The 23,631-nt window shown below is 40.0% G+C and overlaps 1 protein-coding gene across 6 annotated transcripts in view; it reads right to left on the bottom strand.

Annotated features, from left to right (window-relative positions):
* COL16A1 (collagen type XVI alpha 1 chain) overlaps positions 1–23,631 on the bottom strand; it is a 234,413-nt gene that overhangs the window by 115,456 nt on the left and 95,326 nt on the right. For all 6 annotated transcript variants that reach the window (XM_087970506.1, XM_087970507.1, XM_087970509.1 and 3 more), the window contains exons 10-12: positions 21,811–21,846; positions 1,558–1,584; positions 445–507 (exon numbers count right to left, since the gene is read on the bottom strand). In XM_087970506.1, coding sequence (XP_087826632.1) covers positions 445–507; positions 1,558–1,584; positions 21,811–21,846 — 126 coding nt within the window. The remainder of the gene's footprint in view (positions 1–444; positions 508–1,557; positions 1,585–21,810; positions 21,847–23,631) is intronic.

Raw genomic sequence — 23,631 nt, 5'->3', positions numbered from 1 at the left:
CAAACCATAAGCACAGGACAATCCAGAAAGAAAGATTTATTGGTGAATTCTTTAATAGACAGTGTATTTAATAAATAAATAGATATTAATGAATTAATTAAAGTGGGGACACTGAGAGCCACTTGAACTCTTTTTCTAAAAATACGATACTGAAAGGCTAGCCATCTTTCTTCCAGACAAGACTGATCCCGAAATATCCCTCTGTTCACCATGAGTTAAATTTTTGAGATGCTTTCATTTCTTTCCAGCCCTGAGCCCTTTCCTGCAGCAGCTGAATGTTCCAAGACTTATAAGCCAGCATCCCTTTTTGAGGAAAATGGGCGGTTCAGAAATGTGGAAAATCAATCCGTAAAAAATCCATTTTAATCCCCAGATCCTACTTTAGGACATTGCATCCTAAAAGTGGACAGGTATCCCGTGAAGCTTAAGAAAGGGCCTACTTACACGATCACCTTTCTCTCCTTTGGATCCATAGATTCCTGGAGATCCTCGTTCGCCTTTCCCACCCTGCAGGGAAGAGAGACAAAGCTTAAGAAAATGACCACCAGAAGAACAGTGTCAGGGCAGTTCTCTGTAGAATTCCCTTTTGAAGCTGTCCAAAATAAACCCTCCTTCAAACTGGGTCTCAGCACCGAGCATTGGCAATTCCATCATCTCTGCATGAATTTGGTCAATTGTCTTAATATGTTCTTGTAGTCACACAACCACACTTCCTTTTTCACCTTTTCCTGTTACCTGAATAGGGAAGTGGAATTGGGCATAAGGAAGAAACGGAGAATATATGGCAGATATGGTGGTGAAGGAAAGCGATACAATGGTGGAAGGAAATACTCATCGAATGAGGAGAGAGTGAGAGTGAAAGATTGACTGCACACTTAGCAGATGTTCTCACAATGGCAACAACAATGTTTATGGGTACATCAAATAGCATTAGTGACTAGGACACACAATTCACCCCCTCTTGAAATTACTGTAAATACACAAAATTAAAATATCATTAAATTATGTATGGGTACCTGTGAGATCTGCAAGATTAGCAATAATGGTGATACAATGAGTTTATTAAAGCCAGAGAAAGCATTTTAATCTATTTAAACTCTTGGGAAACATTATTGATTTTGGAACCAATCTGCAAAGATTCTGGAACTGCTTGATGTAGTGGAAGTTACATATTTGACAAAAAAATAAATCTAATTAAAGAGAATCAGAAAAGAAAGCGGAAAATAGCAATAGCACTTAGATCTGTATACCACTTCACAGTGCTTTACTCTAAGCGGATTACAGAGTCTGCCTCTTGCCCCCAACAATCTGGGTCTTCATTTTACTGACCTCAGAAGGACGGAAGGCTGAGTCAACCTGGAGCCTAGTTAGGATCGAACTGCTGCAGTCAGCAGAATTAGCCTGCAGTACTGCATTCTAACCACTATGCCACTGTGAGTAATAGCAATTTTGGGGACGGTGGTCAGGTTTTTGCATAGGAGAGAAAAGGAAATTAGGAGAATGGTGGGATTCAGTGCCGCAAGCAGATGAGATGATTGAGAAAAGGGGGAGACATACCTTCAAACCAGGAGGACCCAGGGTAGCCTGTGTGGGGAAAAACAATATGAATGCATTTGATGGAGACACCCAGGAGCAAACCAAATGGCAAAGTAGAAGAAACAAGCATTTCCAAAAGATAAAATATGAGATTTGTAAAGGGCCATGTGACTCAGCAAGGGATTCAAACTTAAGAAGATGGAGAGGACCTTCTTCTTGTTTCCTCCAAGGGAAGAAAAGCAGAGGTAATAGCAATAACAGTTAGACTTATATACTGCTTCACAGTGCTTTACAGCCCTCTCTAAGAGGTTTACAGAGTCAGCCTATTGTTCCCAACAATCTGAGTCCTCATTTTACCAACCTCCAAAGGACAGAAGGCTGAGTCAAGCTAGGAAAGCAAAATGAAAATGCAAGTTCATTAAGGAGAAGGAGACAGGAATATGGTTGGTTCTAAGCCATACATTCATCCCAGGGTTCCACAAAATGGTCAACATCACTGTCCAAAAGTTCATAAGACTATCGAAGGGGTCATTAAACGGCTGGAGGTCAAAAGGAGGCTGAAAGTCAATAGGAATAGATTGAATCTGGAAGAATGAGGTGACATGGGATTAAAAATCATCATTTTTCCAGTAAAGTATCACCAGCCTTTTTGACACTCAGCTTCATCCTTCCTATGAATGATATCAACCATTTAGTAAAAAAGATATTGTTAAATCTTATATTTTTCATGTTTTTAAATATTACCTATTCTTATGAAATCATTGTTGGTACCTATTATCTGTTGTTATTCATGGTGTGATTAAAGTAGTATTTATCACGTTATTTTCATGTAATATATGTTTGGGGGGGGGATCAATGAACACTCTGAAACTTTGTGGAAAGGGTCAATGAGCTGAAGAGTTTGGGAACAAAGTTGGTTGGGCAAAGGAGCTAATTCCCAGAAGGGATTCTCAAAATTGTAAGAGAGAAAAGGGGACCAAGTGCCTTCTGGAGATCCTGGCAACTAAGAGAGAGAGAGAGACCTGGGGATAAATTCTACATGCTGGGTTTCAGGGGTGACGTAACCACTGGAGTTAAATCTTTGAGAGTGAAGGGTGACAAGCAGGGAAGTCAGCAGAGATGCAAGATCCTCAGACCAAGTGGTCTTCTTAGGCATTGTGCCAGGTCAGTAAAACCCCTTTACCCAGCACTGGATAATCTGCTTGATCCCAAGATTGGGTAGCTGCATTTCCATGATAGATTAAGAGGGGCTAGTTTAAACATTCCTATGCTTTGGGAATGGTTTCTTCTTCTGTTGCATAAATCACACAAATGGGAAGTCATATTGACGGTCAACTCCAGGGCTCGTCCTAAAGCAAGCCCTCAGCTTTGGAAGCTGTTCTGCTGCAATATATGGTAGGATTTCTGCACATATAAAGATGCCCTTAAATCAGTTCCAAATAGATCTTGCATGCATGCAACCTCTAATGGTTGCAGGAACTGGGTATGTCTAGTCAAATGAAGAGAAGGACTAGGAGTGACATGATCGCAGTCTTCCAATATCTAAGGGCCTGCCACAAAGAAGAGGAAGTCAAACTATTCTTAAAGCTCTTGAAAGCAGGGCAAGAAGTAATGGATGAAAAGCTAGAACTAAGGAGAAATTTCCTGACAGTTAGAACGATTAATCAGTGGAGCAACTTGCTGTCAGAAGTTGTGGATGCTCCAACACCAGAGGTTTTTAAGAAGAGATTGGACAACCATTTGCCTGTAATGGTATAGGGTCTCCTGCTTGAGCTAGGAATTGGATTAGAAGACCTCCAAAGTCACTTTCAACTCTGTTATTCTGTTATACGGATTCCAAAGAACCACATATTTGGAAGGGAAGGAAAGGGTTCTTTGCCCTATCCCCTGGTGTAGTACAGGGCTTGTGAGAGCGTCTCTAACAGATGCCCAACCTTTGTAAGAAGACATCTTGTGAAGGAGAGTTTATCTGCCCATTTCAGAAACTGATAGCTCATACAGTGAGATATTCCTCCAGATTTCTTGCCTGGATCTCCTTTCTTGTAGTTTTAATCCTTGTCCTGGCTTCTAGGGTAACAAATTATCAACCTGCTCCTTTTTCTGTGTGATAACCCTTCAGAAATTTGAAGCCCACTACTGTCTCTCCTGTCATTCATCTTTTATGTGAGCTAAACAGATGGAAGTCCTTCGACTCTTCTTCATCAGCTTAGAATACAGATCCTTCACAACTTTCTCTGCCTTTCTCTGAACTTGATCCAGTTAGTTGCTATCCTTTTTGAATGATATATTTGAGCACAATACTCTAAATGAAGTCTGAGTAGGATAAAGTAGATGAGAATGGTTACTTCCCAAAACTTTGACCCTGTGCTTCTCTGAATGCTCCCCCAAATCTTATTTGCCTTTTTTTTTAGTAATTGCATCTCACCACTGGCTTATATGAACTTACAGGAGACCCTTGGGAAATAGGAAATAAAAAATGAATAATATTTACAGTGTTTTGTTTTTTCTGTTCAATTGTGTCTCCTTCTCTGAAGTTGCCTGGACAAGTTCCTGCAGGCCTTGTTGACAAGGATTTTCAGAAATGGCTTGTTATTGCCTACTTCTAAAGGCTAAGAAAGAGTGACTGGGCAAAGGTCACTCAGCTGCCTTTGTGCCTAAGTCAAACTAAAAGTCATCGCCTCCCAGTTTCTAGCCTGATGCCTTGGCCAACATAGTAAACTGTCTCTCTTTCAGGCTAGGATAGACGAATTCCAAGAACTGCAGGGGCTTGATAGGAATGACAACAGAGGAAGTCAGTGAAAAAACAAACCTCTTTTTATTTCATTTCTGGGAAATTTGTGGCTGGTTGATTGATTTAGCAGAAAGGAAACTTCTGGCAGCTTCATTCATTCATTGACCCTGCAGGAAGGGGACAGCGGTTGTTTGGATGCAGACTTTCAATTTTGCTGCCAGCTTGTTAGGGTTTGGGAAATTAACCCCTAGAAGAGTATTGCAGCAGTAGTCAAGCCAGGAAGCCAAACGAGAGCGGAAGGGCCCCAGAGTATACACACACTGAACACAAACACTGTTTGTAGTTTAAATAGTTTTTAATCCAGTTAGAGTTTAAGCATTGTCATTCAGTCCATTAAGTCATTCACAGTATTTCCATCCAGTAAGACTCACTAGTATAGTCCAAGTTAAGAGTCCTTGCAATATCTTTATCAGCCGATAAAGATATCTTCTCTCCTCCGGTTTCACTCTCCAGAGAAACAAACGCTGGATATTCAGTAAACAGTAGCAAACAATAACAGTTCAGTCACAGGCACTCACAGTCAGTAATCACAGTTAGTCACAGTAACACACAGTTACTCGCAGCAGCACACAGTTACAGTCAGCCAGTAACAGCCAGTAAGCTTTCCAGCTTCTAATGCTTCCTTATATTGTAACTTCTAACCGCACCCTTAATCGGCTAATTGCCTGCTGCATTGTGCTTAAAGTGATAAGCACTTAAACCATGATATCTAAGTTTTATATATTTATTCACCCAAACCATATTTGGTATCAATGTTATACCTAACATACTCCCTTTTGGGTGAAATAAATATATAATACCTTACAATCTAACCCCATAATTTTCACAACTCTCCTGGTGCTTACTGGCACCTTGGGCTTTAGTAAAATTATCAGCTAAATTGTCCTCTGACATACAGTACTCTAGCTGAATCATCTTACTTCTTACAGATTGTCTCACGTTTAGGTATCTTAGATCTGTATGCTTGCTCCTTGTTTTTACTCCAATATTTGTGGCCATTTGAATTGCTGCCTGATTATCTTCATGTATAATTATAGGATAATCTACAGTTATACCTATATCAATTAACATTTGTTTATACATTATTAATTCTGTACATAACAATGATAAACAGGAGAATTCTGCCTCCATAGTAGACAAACTTATATGCTGTTGTCTAATTGACTTCCAGCCTATTAATGTCTTACCCAGCATTATGGCTGTTCCTGAAGTCGACTTTCTAGTGTCTCTATCTGATGCAAAGCTAGCATCTGCATATGCACTCAAAATTAAATCACCCTTTGGTTCTAAATACAATGAATAATTCATTGTCTTTTTAAGATATCTTAATATCCTCTTAGCTGCAATCCAGTGTCTTTCACATGGTGCAGAATTGAATCTAGCCAACTGATTCACACAGTACGATATATCTGGTCTAGACCAATTACTAATATAACTCAAACTACCAATTAAAGATTGATAAATCACCTTATCAAACTCAGGGCTTTGTACATCAGTGTTGCTAAACTCCTGACTCATTGAGTCTTAGCCGCTTACAAAGCTCCATTTTGTAATCTTTTAGTAATTTGCTTATCTTATCTTCCTGAGATATCTTATAACCTTTCCGTGTTTTCTTTATATTCAAACCGAGATACTTCTTTATCTCCCTAATTGCTTGATCTTTATTCTTTTTCCTAATGATGCTATTATTTTATTTGCTTCATCATTAGTTTCAGTTATCAAAGCAATGTCATCTGTGAATAGTAATAATAATGATACTTTCCCATTTGTCTCCCTCTTAAACAGACATGGATCGGCTAAACCAGCTTTAAATCCTATATTGTCTAGTTCCTTTACAATATACTGGTTCCATTCATAGCCTGATTGTTTAAGACCATAGAGGCTTTTCTTTAACAACCAACAATCATTATTATCCTTACTTTCACTTTTAATACCAACAGGTTTTTTCATATAAATAATATGTTTTAATGGGGTGTGCAAGTAAGCAGTTTCCACATCTAAATGGTTAACTATATAGTTTTTACTAGCTGCCCACACTAAAGCTGCTCTCAAGGTTGCTGCCTTAAGACTAGGTGCAAACACCTCATCATAGTCATTAGCATTCTGTCTAAAACCTTGGGCTACTAACCTTGCCTTATGGATTAAATTACCATCTTTATCTGTTTTTACCTTAAATATCCATTTGCAGCCAATGGATTTCTTTCCTACAGGTAATTTGGCATTTTCATACACCTTCATATCACTTAATGAATTCAGTTCCTTATTCATTGCTGCATACCATTTTTCTTTTTCCTTATTAGGATACTTTTTAATTTCTTCAACAGAATTAGGAACTTGATTAATCTGGCACACTGTGTTAGCCTGGTACCTATCAGGCGGTCTAGATATACGTGTAGTTCTTCTGGGAATTACAGGGCTTACAGGAGGACTTTGTTGAACTTCTACCTGTTCATCTTCCTCATCCTGTTCAGCTATTGAATCTGTTTCTTCCTTTATGGGCACTATTTCATCCTGTATTTGTCTCTTTACTTTATTTTTAAAATTACAGGGATAACTAATGGGATTTCTATAGGATTCAATAATTACATCTTTATTGGCATCCTGTTCTAATTTCTCCCATCCTTCATGTTCTAGAAATTGGGCACTAGCACTACATAACACTTTAGATGTGCCTTTCTCCCAAAATCTATATGCCCTATGGTTTGCCTGATAACCAACGAAGAAAAATCTTTTAGCTCTATGTTGCCCTTTTTTTCTGAGTTGTGCAGGAATATGCACCCATGCTGGTGCACCAAATGTGTGCAGGTAACTTAGATCAGGTTTCCTGCCATGCCACCTGGTAAATGGTATTTCACCTGTTGTTGTATTAACAACGTTGTTCAATATGTTATTAGCACACATTGTAGCCTCCCCACAAAGAATCAGGTAACCCAGAATCATTTAACATTGTTCTAACCATTGCCTGTAGTGTTTGGCCTCTTCTTTCAATAAAAGCATTATGTTCTGGCCTGTATGGAGCAGACTTCTTATGCTCTATTCCAGCTACCTTAAGTCTGTTCTGGAATTTGTTATTAATAAATTCCGTACCATTATCTGTCACCAGGGTTATCAGTTGTCGCTTAGACTTTCTTTCAGCAAACCTAAGCCAATTGAAAAAATGTTGATATGTTTCAGTTTTGCTTTTCATTAAATAGCAAAACCCATATCTAGAATAATGGTCCATAATGCTCAGTATATATCTAGCACCCCCATACTGGGTTTCTTTGGACCTATTATGTCTGCAAATACTACTTCTAAAGGTTCTTTTGTTTTGAAACCATTTAGCCTATTTGCAGGCAATACTTTGCTCTTATCTTCACAGCAAACATTACAACGCAAATATTTATCACAAGGTTTTAACCTTATTCCTTCAGATAACTCAACTGTACGTTTTAGCATTTTAAAATTTACATGCCCCAAACGCCTATGCAATAAATGGATACATTCTTCATGAGGCTTTATATTATTAAATACAGTTTGTGCCTCCCCTTTCTTACTATTATCTAATACATATAATGTTCCATTTAAAGCTGCAGTTACCCTTTTGTTATCTTTTTCAATTATGCAATTATTATCTTTAAAAGTAATTACATAACCTAATTTATCTAATACCCTTACTGAAAGCAAATTAAACTTTAGTTGCGGTACATACAACATTTTTATATCCTGGTTTATGTCTGGACAACGTGCAAAACCTTGACCTTTCGCTTTCAGGTTCCAGCCATTGGCAAGAGATATATGTTGAGAGCTTGTAGACATTTTTATAAATTTTGTCTTATCTCTTGTGATGCAGTGGGATGCGCCACTGTCAACCACCCATAAATTATTCTTCACATCAGAGTTGTTAAACGTGGCTAGTTCAAATGCTTTCTTTGGCTTTTTTACATTCTGGCTTTTTCTCTTTTTGCAGAATCTTGCCAATGTCCTCTGCCTCCACAATTAAAACACTTTTAATTGTGTATGCCGTGAAGATAAATTCTCTTCTTCCAGGTGCTTTACTTTGCTTTGCTGGTTTCTTTCAAGCTTTGAAGATAATTTCTCTTCTTTCTTATCTTCTCTCAGCTCGTCACGCCACGCCTTCTTCTGGCTTCTTCTAATAGCCTGCCTGTTATGTCGGTTAATGAGAGGCTTTCTTTTGGCAATACCTCTAACGAAGTCACATAGTCATCATAGCTTTGATCTAATGAAGATAATATTATGTAGACTTGTTGCAGTTCATTAAATATAAGCTCTTTTTCTTGCAAATCTTGAAAAATGCTCTTCATACAGTTTAAATGAACTAACATATCTCCATTCCTCTGAATATGCGTTCGAAAAAGCTTCCGTGTAAGATTTATATGTGCTCCTACACTGTCCCGAACATAAATCTTCCTGAGGTTCTCCCAGCAGTTTGCAGCATTTTCTTCTCCACGAATATGGACAAGCTGCTGATCACAGAGAGTCAGTCCTATGATGCATAAAGCCTGCTCATTCTTCAGTTTAAAGTCTTGTAACTTTTCGTTATCATCATCATTAGCAGGATCCCAGCTACTTACATCTGGTGGGTTTGCTATAATGTCCCACAAACCTTCTCTGCGTAGAAGTAAACTACATTTCATTGACCATGAAACATAGTTTGTTCCATCCAGCCTGGATATCATGGACAGTTGTGACAAATTTACTTGTGCCATTACTCTTCAGATATTTTGACTATTTTAAACTAATTAAAACAGTTTGTTTTTACAGTAATGTGCAACTCACACCAACTCTCTCTCTGCTATATCCTGGTTAGTTAGACTATGCTGCTGGGCCCATAACCAATGTTAGGGTTTGGGAAATTAACCCCTAGAAGAGTATTGCAGCAGTAGTCAAGCCAGGAAGCCAAACGAGAGCGGAAGGGCCCCAGAGTATACTCACACTGAACACAAACACTGTTTGTAGTTTAAATAGTTTTTAATCCAGTTAGAGTTTAAGCATTGTCATTCAGTCCATTAAGTCATTCACAGTATTTCCATCCAGTAAGACTCACTAGTATAGTCCAAGTTAAGAGTCCTTGCAATATCTTTATCAGCCGATAAAGATATCTTCTCCTCCTCCGGTTTCACTCTCCAGAGAAACAAACGCTGGATATTCAGTAAACAGTAGCAAACAATAACAGTTCAGTCACAGGCACTCACAGTCAGTAATCACAGTTAGTCACAGTAACACACAGTTACTCGCAGCAGCACACAGTTACAGTCAGCCAGTAACAGCCAGTAAGCTTTCCAGCTTCTAATGCTTCCTTATATTGTAACTTCTAACCGCACCCTTAATCGGCTAATTGCCTGCTGCATTGTGCTTAAAGTGATAAGCACTTAAACCATGATATCTAAGTTTTATATATTTATTCACCCAAACCATATTTGGTATCAATGTTATACCTAACACAGCTCCAGCAAGACAATCTGGGAAGGAGGAGGTCTGATTCTCTGCTCTAGCACCCATCCCACCCCCAAGGATACTCTGCACCTCAAAGTCAGCTGTTGGTCCTGGTGTCTTAGATGGAGAGTTTATAGAGGTATCAGTTGGGATGATTTAAGATGAAGTCCCTTGTGTTCATCTTGACCTCTCATGTTACTCAGTCTGACATTTCAGCACATCTGTCTGGTCCCCCTGCAGTTTCCTCCTTCACCTGCAAATTATCCCTGGGAAAAGGATAGTTGTGTGGATGCCCTACAGGGAGGTAGAGGATTCACAGCCCATGGCCAGCAAGGCATCGGCCAAGACAGGAGAAGACTCAGACCTGAAAGTGATTCCGTGCCTTGGCTTGGGAGGCTGAAAAGGCACCCATGGAAAATGGGCTGCTGAGAAGATGAACAGCCAAATGTTACTGGGGGGCTCTTTTGGGGGTCTAATTGTGGGGAAGGCCTAGACAGTAAGTCAGAGAAAGCAGTAACTGCATTAAGTGTCACTCAGCATGGAACTGGATGGGAGTCTCACCAACGCATCTTGCAGTTAAGGACCAGATGTAGCTTAATTTGAACAAGCATGAATGTTCTGGATATGATCATAAATTACTGCTCTGAACACGTCTAGGGTGCATTCCTATACTAGTGTAAAAGGCAGGTTTGTTTGTTTTTTTGCAAAGGACAACTGGGCTTTCTTGATTTCCTCTTTGAAAACATTTAGCTTCTCATCCAAGAAGCTTCTTCAGTTGCCTTTTGGAAAAGCGCCTTTGGGACAACCATGACCCGGATGATTGAGAATCTCCATAGACTATAGTGGAGTACAGATAGTTTTTGAGTTATGACCATAATGGAGCCTGCCTACCAGGGTTGTAACTCATGACATTTGATCACACGACTAACTTAATTTTATGAGCCTTTTTGCAGCAGTTATTAAGCTAATGACACAACGAAACAAACCAAAGATTCCCTGTGGGTTTGATTTTGCCCCAAACTGGAAGTAAATGCAGGTTTTTGGCAAGACCATCATAAAACACAGTTATGTGACTGTGGGATGCCGCAAATGGCCATAAGCACCTGAAGTGTGGTCACATGACTGAGAAATTTAAATCTGGATCATAAGTACACCCTGGGTAGGTCCATCAGAACTTCATATGGCTGCTTAGTGACCAGTTGTAAGTTGAGGACTACCTGTAGAGAGATGGCTGCCCTAAAATAAGTTACGGGGAAAATATTAATAAAACACAATCTTCACCCAGAAAAAGAGGAAAGTACAAAAAAAAAGACAAGATCGGTTCTCCCTGGAATAAAATAAGAGCAAGAGAAACTCTGCTATTATTTTCAAGATTCTGCTGTTAGTGTCTGCATAAATACAAGTAGTCCTCGACTTACAACAGTTCGTTTAGTGACTGTTCAAAGTTACCTCCTCATTGAAAACAGCGACTTATGACCATTTGTTACACTTACGACCATTGCAGCATCCCCAGGCTCACGCGATCAAAATCCAGAGAGTTGGAAACTGACTCATATTTATGACGGTTTCAGTGTCCTGAGGTCACGTGATCGCCTTTTGCAACCTTCTGACAAGCAAGGGGGAAACCAAATTTGCTTAACAACCGTGTTACTTACTTAACAACCTCAGTAATTCAGTGATAACAACTGTGGCAAGAAAGGTCATAAAATGGGGAAAAATCATTTAACAAATGTCTCACTTAGCAAGAGAGTTTTGGACCCAATTGTGGTCATAAGTGGAGGACTGCCTGTAAAACCGAGTTGCAGAAGTTCAGGAGGTTTCTGTTTCCTGGTGTGGTCAACCTCAAAGGGTTGATAATTCATCATTTTCACTAAATTCATCATTTTCATTCGACAAAAAGCGGGGCTCAAATATTCTGCAGAGGTATAGTAGCATACCTCTGCCTCTCTTTGCCCCTCCTGGCCAAAAAATCCCTCCCCCAAAAAAAGAAAAATAAATTAGCTGACTAAACTTTGACTGCCCAAAGAAAACCAGGTCCTGAGGCAGCTACTTTTGCAAATGCTAGAACTCGTTGCACTGAGTCAGCTAGAAAGCTCAGAAGAAGATTTGGTTTAACTCTTGAAATGGTTCTTTTCCATAATTGAAAGACGGCCTGTCAGATTCAGAGCGGAAGTGTAATTTTGTGGGATTGAACCAAAATGGTTCTCTTTTCCGACCACAACTGCCAGCCAGATGCTTGCAGGAAAACCCCTGTGGGAAAGGTACGATTTTTTTCCCCTCTGCGGCATGGAAGAAAAAGAAGCCATTCATGTCTACATTGAATGCCTCATTAACATCTGGAATGGAGCTCTGTACCTTTCTGGTCTTGGCTGATCCCCAGAGAGCCAAGCAGTATTGGTCCTGAACCACCTCTGGATGGAGAGGCAGTGAAGTTCCAGGAATTTTTTTTTTTTGTCCATCCCCTCACACTTTAGTATTTTTTTTTTTAATTTGATTTGTCAATCACTTACAAGATACAGGTACAAGAATAAATATAGTTTTGAATATAGTTTTGAATTATAAGAAAAATAAAAAGAAACAATAGGACAGGGATGGTAGGCACGTTGGTGCGCTTATGCACACCCCCTACAGGCCTCTTAGGAAGGGGGTGAGGTCAATAGTAGACAGTCTAAGGTTAAAGTTTTTGGGGTTTGGGGAAGCTTGTAGTAAGCAAAAAGTCAGAAAAGCAGTGAAATGCCTACAGTGGAAGATTGGATGATAAAATTAACTGAATTTGCAAAAATGGCAAAAGTGGCCAGTTTGATCAGAGCAAAAACAATGTTTTTTTTTTTCAAAGACAGGAAGCCTTATCTGGACTTTTTCTGAAAGAATAGAAGAACAAACAGATGGGGGATTAAAAATGAAATGAAGAGGCAGCAGAAAAGTTCTAAGATGATAAGTCCTCGATAGGAAGAAGGGTAGAAGACACAATTGTGTGTTTTGTTTGTTTTTCAGTTTCTTTTTTTTGTATTGCTATTTCTTATTTTCTATATTTATTCTTGTTATTTGTTATTGTATATTTTGCACACTCTCTCTCTCTCTTTCTATAAATTCCAGAAATGTAAATTACTTATTTAAAAAAAGCTGAAAGAAAATGAAAATGTCTTTTTGCTAAGAAAACCATAGAGATGTGTTGATAAAGGAACCAGTAAACTATATCTTTATCTACATGGAGTTAACTGTGAAAATCCTTAGAAAACTACAATCAGTCCTAAACATAATGAGAAGGTTGATGGGTTTACAACATCTTAGTGAGGATGTACAATATAAATCCAGTAAGGTTGCCCTCTTTCTCTCTATGTTACTAAGAACACTTAAATCTTTGGGGATACAAGTATCACAAGGTCACATTCTTTTAGTGCCCATTTGAAGCTACAACAGCATTGAAAAAAGTGACTTACAACCAGCCCTCACACTTGAAACCGTTCCAGCACCTGCCATCAAAATGCAAACACTTGGAACTTGACATGTATTTACAATGGTTGCAACCACCTGGGGATGTGCATTCACCATTTGTGACTTGCCAGGCCAACTTCATGACTGCATGTCTCACTTAACAACTGCAATGATCGTGCAATCACAATGGTGGCAAAAAGGTGATAAAATTGGGTGCAGCTCACTTAACAACTGCTTTGCTTAACAACAGAAATTCTGCTCTCAGTTGTGGTCTTAAATTGAGGATTATCTGTATGTTGGCAGATCTAATAAGATCAGCAGTTCTTTGCAAGGAAGGGGCAGAATGGGACAATTTGCCTTGGTGAGTTGACTATGGCAAGATGGCCTTAGCGAGGTGGTCATGGCAAGTTGGCCGTAGCAAATTGTCCTAGACCCAAAATAAGACATTGCGGGAGACCTTCGCAGGATGTGCCATGCACCATACAAACATACTTCTTGCAAAAGGTGGTTATCTTGTCAGATCCCTGCCTGGTTTATTTTGCTGGGTTTTATAGAGATGGCGGTGAGTCCCACCTACGGGGCTTAGCTGAAAATGGACTAGGGTCTACGATCCCTTCAGAACCTCCTCCTCGCTTTTCAGCTCAAACCTTAATTTCTAATGGACAAGCACTACTCTACATCCTACTATGGCAGAGTTGGTTTCATTGGAATTAAGAAGAAGGGCTTTCATCAAACGCTGCCTCTAAATCAATGGGACTCCCTGCACCCCGGCAGCCAGTTTAACAGCCTTTTCTCTCTGGCCTTTCACCGATGGATCACAATATGTCAGGCACTGACTTCATGAATAATAAAATATGTTATTGAATGCCTCATCTGCTGCTTCCGCCTGCTTTAATTAAATACATTTTTACTAATATGTAATGATATGGGGGAACGACCTTGGGAGATGAGGGGCGGGGAGATGCTGCTTAGGCAATGGTCAGATAAAAAAGGAGAAAGCTCACAGCTACATAACGGGTGGAGAATGATATCAGCCTTCCCAGGGAAACTAGGTAGGAATCACAACCAGATGAGTTAATTCTATTTTACTGTAAGGCTACATTAACAGAATCTTTGCAAGTCTGAAAGTACAAATCTCCTACTATCATCTTTACAGCCTGAGAACTTGGAATGGTGTATTCCTCCTGAATCTCTTTCTCCACCCATTATGCATCTGCAAGCTATGCCTTCTCTAATCTGACTATTCCCTAGGCAGCATCTCTTCCCACTCCCATCTCCCAAGATCATTCCAACATACCGTTAGATTACTATCTAATCAACATACCATTAGATTACTATCATTATCATTTCTATCTTTAATAATCCCAAGTCTCTTTTGAGTCAACCACATCTCTTCTTGATGTCTGTTCTGAAGTCAGTAATTTCCTGCTGACTTTATGGATGCAACTGGGAGAGAAGGAGATTACCACTATCACTGTCAAGATTTTTCTGACTTTCCACATATTTGTAAATAAGATCTGATCCTGCTTAGTTTCCAAGTGCAGACAAAGATGGGCAACACTTATTTTTGACCCTTCTGTCTTTTAATAACCCTTTTTAATTTGGTACTGGTTTGAATTGTTCTCCATCAGTTGGTGGAGTGTATGGACCATGATGATGATGAGAGCTGTCTAAGTGGTTAAGGTGCTGGTCTAGAAATGAGATGACTATGAGTCCTAGTCCTGTTTTAGGATTGAAAGCTGGCTGGGTGGATTTTGGTCAATCACCAGGAAACAATGACTTCTAGCCTGCCTTTGGTGGAGGGAGATAATTAGAATAAAAATCAAACAAATAAATAAATGGTCCTATCCATTCAATTATGCCGAATTCTCAGCAATTCTATGGACCAAGTCTCTTCACATTTTCTGATCTTGTGTGATCTTCAGGTGTTTTATGTTCTGGCTGGTGTCGGCTTTGATGGTGATTAGCCACCATGTGTTTTGGCAGCTTCGTTTCCTTTCACCATTGACCATGCTGAGCATAACTGCTTTTTCCAGTGTGTATGTTTGCATGACATGACCAAAATAAGTAAGGCAGAATTTTGTGATTTTACCTTTGGGCAATAGGTCTGGTTTTATATCCTCCAGCACTTGTTTGTGTGTCATCTCCACTGTCCAAGGAATGCACAGGTGCCTTCTCCATCATCACAGCTTGAATGAGTCGATTTTCCTCCTGTCTAGCTATTTCATGGTCCAATTTTTGCAACCGTAAGTAGCTACGGGAAATGTGAACCAATCTACATTTAGTTGCCAGGCTGATCATGAGCCTGGGTTACTTTTTTGCTATAAATGGAAGAGATCAATATGGGATAAAGCCGCAGAGCATATTCCAAGGCACCTGGTGCTATGGTTGGAATGGTTCCTCTTCTTTCATGCCCTCTCCTTTCATAAGCAGAGGAGCAATTTTAGTGTCTCTGGCACAGCAGCAGCAAGTAACCCAGCCGACAGCCTCTTGCTCTTCCAGACGTTCTCACGTGCAGAAAGCCTTTTTTTTCATCATAGGGAAGTTGATTGATGGAGTTGTTCTTCCTCTTGCTGCTTCCTAGCTCTTTGGCTGCCCGCCCAGCAGCAACCAAACTCAAAACAATCAACAAAAACACTCAAATCAACTTTCTCATTTTTTGCTCTGTTAATAAGAAATGGGCGTGATGTACAAACGAAGAGAAGACTTGGGGCATGAGATTTGACTTCAATGTAGCAGAGAGACACAGTTCAGAAGGCTCGTGCAGTTAGCCAGGGGTGGCCTGCTAATGGCTTATTAAAGTCCCCATTCGCTTGGGGCTGCAAAACTGCTCAGTAGGTAGAAATTTGGCTTTGCAGTTGTTTGTTTAGCAAATACAGAAACTGCCTGATGCCAGTGCCTCTAGGTGGCTTCCAAGATTATAAAATATTGGAGAAGATCATGATAACCAACTAGGAAATGATATTATTGTGGCTGGTTGCACAGTCAGCCAGATGGGTATGGCTTTTTCATCCACCTATCAAATTTCCCACAAGGACCTGATGTTGTAACTTGATGATGATGTTAAAGGTAATGTTCCAAGATTTATTACTATTGTTATTGTTGTTACTCAATTTTTTGGTCTCTTCTATCTTCCTTGGATGGCCAGCAGCAGCTATCGAAAATATCAAAAATATTGGCTAAAATCTTCTTGGCTTATCTCACAACCCACACACAAAACGTCCTGTGTATATTTTGAACCTGATTTCAGCCCGGAGTCTAAACCTCTAACTTAGAAAAAAAAAAAAAAGCGTGAGGGGAATAAGATTAAGAGATTCCTATACTTTTGGATGCCAATCTTAATGGAAGATAAGTTTTTGAACCAGGTAAGTGGCCTGGGTCCAAATATTTCTTTTCGACTCTTGGAAAAAAAAAGGGTTTCTAACTTGACAAAATCCATAGCTCTGTAGCAGAGCCCTCACTAGCAGGCAGAAAACTCCAGGTTTAACCCCCGATGTCTCCTGGCATATCTAAAAGCCTTTTCCTTATCTGAATGCAGGGAGAACCAATATTAGCCTCTGGCTAATCCTGAACTAGATGGACACATATTCAGGAAAAATAATATTTCTGTTGGAAGTGATGAGATTACAACTTTTCCCCACAAGTTCAAGTTGAAGGTCCATGTCACCATGCCTGCCAAGATGATCCCAAGGGTCTTTGGGAAAGTCATAAAAGCACCACTTTGTCCCTGGGATTCCCCCTCCACAAATGCCTGTGTAACCACTAGGCAGCCACCATTCGTGGAAGGAAAATGGGCAATGCAAAGATGAGTCCTCCTGCAATCCTCTCTTGCCTCTTTCTCCTGTCATCCTTCAGCAGTTGCCATAGGAATGTTTACTGACATCTGGAAGCCATCTGAGTTTTCTTCAGCCGTCCAGATGTTACTGATAGATGCAAGCCAGAAAGGAGCAGAAGAGGTGGGTGAGGGTGGGAGGATGTGGACAATGATTTGTGGAAGACACATGACCTCAAACCTATGAATGTGAGAAATTTCTAGAAATCAAGTCAACTTCCACAGAGGAAGAAGACAGAAAACTAGGTTCCGGGAAAGAGATGTGTGGCTGGGATGCAGGCACAATTTAATCAATGGATGAATCAATGATCCATTGAGGGTTACAGTTCTGCAGCTGCTGCTAATTCTTTTGAGTCAGCAGAGGCGAGCTGCCAAAAGAGAAAAAAGATCTAAGGACATGGCTGGGTCTTGTGACACTCTGTGTATGGAGAGGTCCGATGATTTCACCATTATTCACAGTAGGTAATGTGGTTGCTCAACCTCATTTCTCGTTCAGTTGCAGTCACTTCTTGCTACAACTGGGAGTCCTGACTGTTTGGAAAAGGGCTGCAGTGTTTTTAATTTGTCTAAGCTGCCCAACACGAAAGTTATTGAGCAAACTTGAACAAAGGTTATTAAAATATTAGGGCAAACAAACAAACAACCCCACCCCCAAATATGCAATGGTTGATAGACCAGAGAAGATAAAATTCTCTAGCCGAGCACAAAATTAGGCCCTTAAAATTAAACTGAATGCAAAGCTGCCGAGAGTTTAAGCTAATGCTAAATGGACATCAATTCTCTTTGGTGAGGGCTGCCCAGAATTACTTTATAGGGCAGATGGGCAGCATGATAAATAAACAAACAAACAAACAAACAAACAAACAAACAAATAAATAAATAAATAAATAAATAAATAAACGAATAATGTTGTACTAATCAGTTCCACCATCATCTAAATCCCTTGAGGGTATAAAGAAGGAGATGAAGGAGATGACCAGGCCTGAGGGAGGAGTGCCTGAGGGAGGAGTCAAGTGTGTCATCAGTTTTACACGCACAAGAGATCCAAGCCCAGCCTACCTTGAATTCCATTGACTCTTATCTACCACCAATTTGCCTTGACTACTAGTAATTCAGATTTTTGTAGACAGCATGCAATATATCTATAGTATTTGAACCATCTTGCTTCTGATGTATTGTGCCTGATAGGGCAAGCGACAGGAAGGAAAATCTGGAGGAGGAACCACTAATGTTGAACAAAGACTTTGGACAGATACATGAGAAAAGAGTCCCAGGGCTCTAAAATTAGCACCAAGAGCTTACACTGGGGCAGGAAACATACTGGCAACCAATAAGCCACATTTTCTCATGGCATCTCTGAAAAGGAAGAATATATCTCACGAAACCATTGCAAAATACAGGATGAAGGAAAAGTTTGAAGACTGAGATTGATAAATGCTCATGAGAAATGTTTGATGTTTGAGCATCGTCATTGGAGAATACCTATTTACTATGAAAATTCAAATAATCAGAACTACATGAAGTATATGCAAGAATATTGGAAGAACTTGCTGATGGTTTGATCGAACCTTTATATATTATTTTAAGAAAATCTGGAGCAGGTGAGAGATGATTGGAGGATGGTGTACAATGTCCTTATCTCTCAAAAGGGATATGAAAGAACCGGGATTGTGGAACTCCTTTCAGTGCCTCACTTGAATTTGATGAGGAAGCAGGGTGCAACTTTTGAGCCTCCTATATATCTACTTGTCATGCCACGTATCTAGGATTAAAGGGTACATTGTTAAATGCTATGCTGAAATCAAGACATATTATGTCTACAACATTCCCACATTCTACTAAGGAAGTTACCAGTTCAAAACAACAGATAAGTACACATTTATCTGTGCTGATTTCTGATAATTGGCACATTGTTGTCAACTCGTTATACAGTGAATCATAACGAGTCTTCTACAATCTTCCCAGGTATCAAACTCAGACTGGGGGATTTATGGACATCCCTGCTTATACAGGTACTCCTTGACTTATGACCACAATTGAGCCCAACATTTCTGTTGTTTAAGTGAGATATTTGTTAAGTGAGTTTTGCCCCATTTTTGCAACCTTTCTTGCCAAGGTTGCTAAGTCAATCATTGCAGTACTGCAACTGTAAGTTAGTAACCTGGTTGTTAAGTGAATCTGGCTTCCCCATGGACTTTGCTCATGAGAAGGCTGCAGAAGGGGATCACAACAGTCATAAATATGAACTAGTTGCCAAGCATCTCAATTTTGATCACATGATCATGGGGATGCTGCAAAAGTTGTAACTGTGAAAAACGGTGATAGTTCACTTTTTTCAGTGCCGTTGTAACTTTGAACGGTCACTAAATGAACTGTTGTAAGTTGAGGACTACTTGTATTCCTAAGCAGGGATGTCCAAGCACATGTGTCCATGTTGGGGGATAAGGAGGGCAAATGGCAACTTGAGCATCTTGATGTCACACCTCATGCTGGAGACAACAAGAATGATCAGGGAAGTAGAAAATAAGCTCTGGGAAGAGGCATTGAAGTAGCCCTGCTTTTTTGACCATGAGAGGAGAAGATCATGGAGGGATCTAAAAGAACCCTTAAAAACCACAAGGAGTGATAGCACTGCTCTACACTGCACTACACTTGGAATTCTGCATCCAGTTCTCATTATAGTGATACAGAAAAGATGCCGATGCCCCAGAAAGAGTGCAGAGAAGAGCAGCAAAGACAGTAAGGGGTCTAGAAGCTAAATTTTATGATGAATAGCTAAGGGAACTGGGCATGTCAAAGCCTAAGAGAAGGTTTAGGGGAGACCTACTTGAAGGGCTGTCACATGGGAAGGGAGGTTGACTTATTCTCCAGTGCACTTAAGAGCAGAACAAGAAGCAATGGGTTCATCAGAGAGAGATCCAGTTTGGAAAAAAGGAAGAATTGAAAACAATTAATCAATAATTAATCAAAATAACAATTAATCAAATTAATCAATCAAACTTGCCTCCTGGAATTGTGGGTTCTCCATTGCTGGAGATTTTTAAGAAAGGCTTGGACAGCCATTTGTTCAGGGTGGTATAAGGCCTTGGGCAGAGGATTTGAGAAGAAGACCTTCAAAGCCCCGTGATTCTATGAAATTCTTGAAAAAATATGGCCAAAATAATCATCGAGGTTGTTCTATGTCAGAATGCAGGACGTGGAGTAATTAGGTAGTGAAGGTTTTCATTCAGCAATAGGCAAAAACTTTCTAATAGTAAAAACAATTTGGAATTAAGCACCAAGGGAAGCATTGGATTCTCTTTCACAGAATGTATTTAAGCTAAGGCTGGGCAGCCATCTGTTGGAAAACCTCTAATTTGGATTTCTGTGCAGAGCAGTAAGTTTCGCTGGATGGCATAAATGACCCCCTTTGACTGTGAACATGTGAATGACTGGCTAATGTCCCTTAATGGTCAGATAACATCTGTTCTGGAATTGCATTGCACTAGTAATTGGTCATTTCCCCCTCCCCCTGCCAAAACTCCCCCAAATTATTTTAAAGCTTGGGTTTACTTTCCCTGCTAGAGTTGCCATTCTTCCTTTGGTCCTGTGTCTTGCTTTAAGCTCCACCCTAAAGCAAAAACATTTAGAAGAAGACTTTCTTGAAGGACTGCAAGCAATGACAGGACCTTGGAAGAGCTACTAAGAAGACTGGCTGAAAGACAGTGGGCAATTGTCCTGCTTTTTGGAGAGGAGGAGCACTAACATTTTGAGCTGCAAGCCCTAATATAAATTAAACGGAAATCCCAGAATATCCTTTTCATTACCAAGTCATCTTCTGCGGGCCCAGTGGTCCAAAAATAATAAAAAAATCCGTGGAGCAATCCAAAGTTGTCCACTCTTACAGTAGACTTGCCAGGAAGAAAAACTTGTCAACATTAAGGTTGACTCAGAAAACTTTTCTGTCTCATTCCAAGGACATGAAGGTTAGCTATGGTTATTCAATAAAGAAGAAAAGCGCTATGTGACCCAAGATGCTTGACTCTCCCCCACCTTCATTATTATTGTTTACTCTTACAGTCTCATTTCTGGCATTGCAATCAGCATTTTGCGCCCAAGTTCTGTAGGCCATGATTTGAATTTAGTCCTTGTGGGACAATTAACAGCTGTTCCAAATATTCTGATGGCCACAGTCAGAACATCAGGAATGCCTTCCACCTACCATTTGTCTGAATTAGCCCCAGATGGTATAGAGTCTCCTGCTTGAAGAGAAGGTTGGACTAGAAGACCTCCAAGATTATTCCGTTATCTATCAGCTTCCTCTGCCTTCTTGAGACGTCCCCTATCTTCTGTCTTGTTTCTTCAAGAATTTCTACTAAGTGATTCTTTGAGATCATAGCTTCCCTACTCTCTACAACAGTGTTTCTAAATTTTGGCAACTTTAAAATGGGTAAACTTTAACTTCCAAAATTCCTCTGCCAACCTGCTGATTGGGGAATTCTGAGAGTTGAAGTCCATTCATCTTCAGGTGGCCAAGGTTGAGAAACACTACTCTAAGGTCCCAACTTTCAGAATTCCCAGCTAGCATGGACAATTACAGTGTTGATTGAGAAAGCTGGAGCTTGATAGCTTATAAGTCGAGGACTTTTAAGAGAAGGACCACGGGGTGTTAAAAAGCCAAACATTGCTTATTGAAATTACAAGTTCAATTGAGTGTCAGTTCAAGCTAACATCCAAGGGGCAGATTCATTGAAAGTATGTTGGAATCTCAGAGTGATAGGAACATGCACCTCTTACTTACATTTGCATATGATGATATCTTCTCACATGGAGGACACTGCAAAAAAAAGAAAAGCAGCAATCATGAAACAGGAAATGAACCAGATGGAATTACTGCAACATTGAAAGCTTATACAGGTAGTCCTCAACTTATAACCATTTGTTTAATGACCATTCACTAACAACAGAACTGAAAAAAGAGACCTATGACCATTTTTCTCACTTGCAGCATCCCCAGGGTCACATAATCAAAATCTGCACGCATAGCAACTGGCTTATATTTATGATGGTTGCAGAGTCACAGGATCATGTGATCACTTTTTGTGTCCTTCTAATAAGCAAAGCCAATGATTCACTTTACAACTATGTTGCTAATTTAATAAGTGCAATGGTTCAGTTAACTATTGTGGCAAGAAAGGTCATAAAACGGGGGCAAAACTCACTTAACAGGTGTCTTAATTAGCAACATAAATTTTGGGGTTAATTGTGATTGTCAGTCAAGGAAGACCTGTACACTTGGGAAAATACGGGCATTCCTTTTGGTCTTGGTCAAACCTTTGTGTTAAGATACTCTTGGATTGTCATCATCCAGATCATGGTTGTCCTAAAGGTGCTTTTTCAAAAGGCAACTGGACTTTGTTTTTCCTTGAAGACATTTCGCTTCTCATCTAAAAACATTCTTCAGTTCTGTCTGAATGGTGGAATGGTGGAGGATGGAAGGATATATATTCCTTGCAGTCATCTGGTTGTTAGCACACTTTATGAGAGTTGTTGAGATCACTTGGAGGTTTATCTGTGTCCTCAGTGTCACCTTAATAGTGCAAATGGGTGTGTGGCAGAGGTGGTATTCAGCAATAGTAGAAAATTTGAGTAGTTCAGAGAACCGGCAAATCCCACCTCTGACTGGCCCTGCTAACATCTCTTCTCTGCCTCCCATTGAGTCCCAGCTGATCGGCTGGGTCTCCTTTTGTTGCCCTGCACAAGAGAACAGAGCTGGAAATCAGGTTAGGGGGGTGGGGAGGGAAGGGGGATTTTGCAGTATCTTTCCCCTGCCATGCCCACCAAGACACATCCACAGAACCAGTAGTAAAAAAAAATAATGAATCCCACCACTGGTGTGTGGAGCCTTCTTGGACCTGTAGAAAGGACTGTGTTGTAGACAGGAGATAGGGGGTGTCATATTCCTTCTCTCTGTTGAGAGGGGGCTTTTCAATCTTAATGTAGAGGGCCTCTTTGAACCCACTTTCAAACTAAGCCTTCCATCTTTCACCATTCAGTCAGAACTGAAGAAGCTTCTTGAATGAGAAGCGAAACACCTTCAGGAAAAACAAAGTCCCTTTGCCTTTTGAAAAAGCATCTTTGAGACCTAATTGAGGATATGCAGCCCTACGTAGTTTTTTTTAAAATATCTGCATTTAAAGGTTTAGATTATTTGGGGCAATGTCCCAATTTATTGAACCTCTTCTTCCACGCCTTCGTTTTAGAGCAAATTGTCTTTTACACAAGTCCTAAAAAGCTACTGGATGGGAACGCTCCTCTTCCTCCTCAACATGCAGACTTATTATGCCTTTTAGAAGATCTTCGGTCATCTTGCGTTAGGAGCTGTTTCCCCCTGGTAAAATACTGTGCCCCCTCCCCATTTTTTTTTTAAAAGATGTCTATTGCATAATCCATTCCTAGAAGCATACAAATGTACAGGAACTATTAACTTGGCCATCCACCTATGAACCACAAGGGCATTCTTATAATGGGTGCTAAAATAAGAATACAAATAAAATCCAAGCAATCAGCCTTGGGCTGTTTGAGCACTTTTTAAAATGGTCCAGTGAGTGAAGTGCCTGGG

This window comes from Notechis scutatus, chromosome 8, assembly GCF_049901735.1.
Source record: "Notechis scutatus isolate UNSWTSFEM ecotype Mainland chromosome 8, rNotScu1.2, whole genome shotgun sequence".
NCBI classification, from domain to species: Eukaryota; Metazoa; Chordata; class Lepidosauria; order Squamata; family Elapidae; genus Notechis; species Notechis scutatus.
The sequence above is the reverse complement of the archived record's forward strand: the minus strand, read 5'-3'. Positions and strand labels throughout refer to the sequence as shown.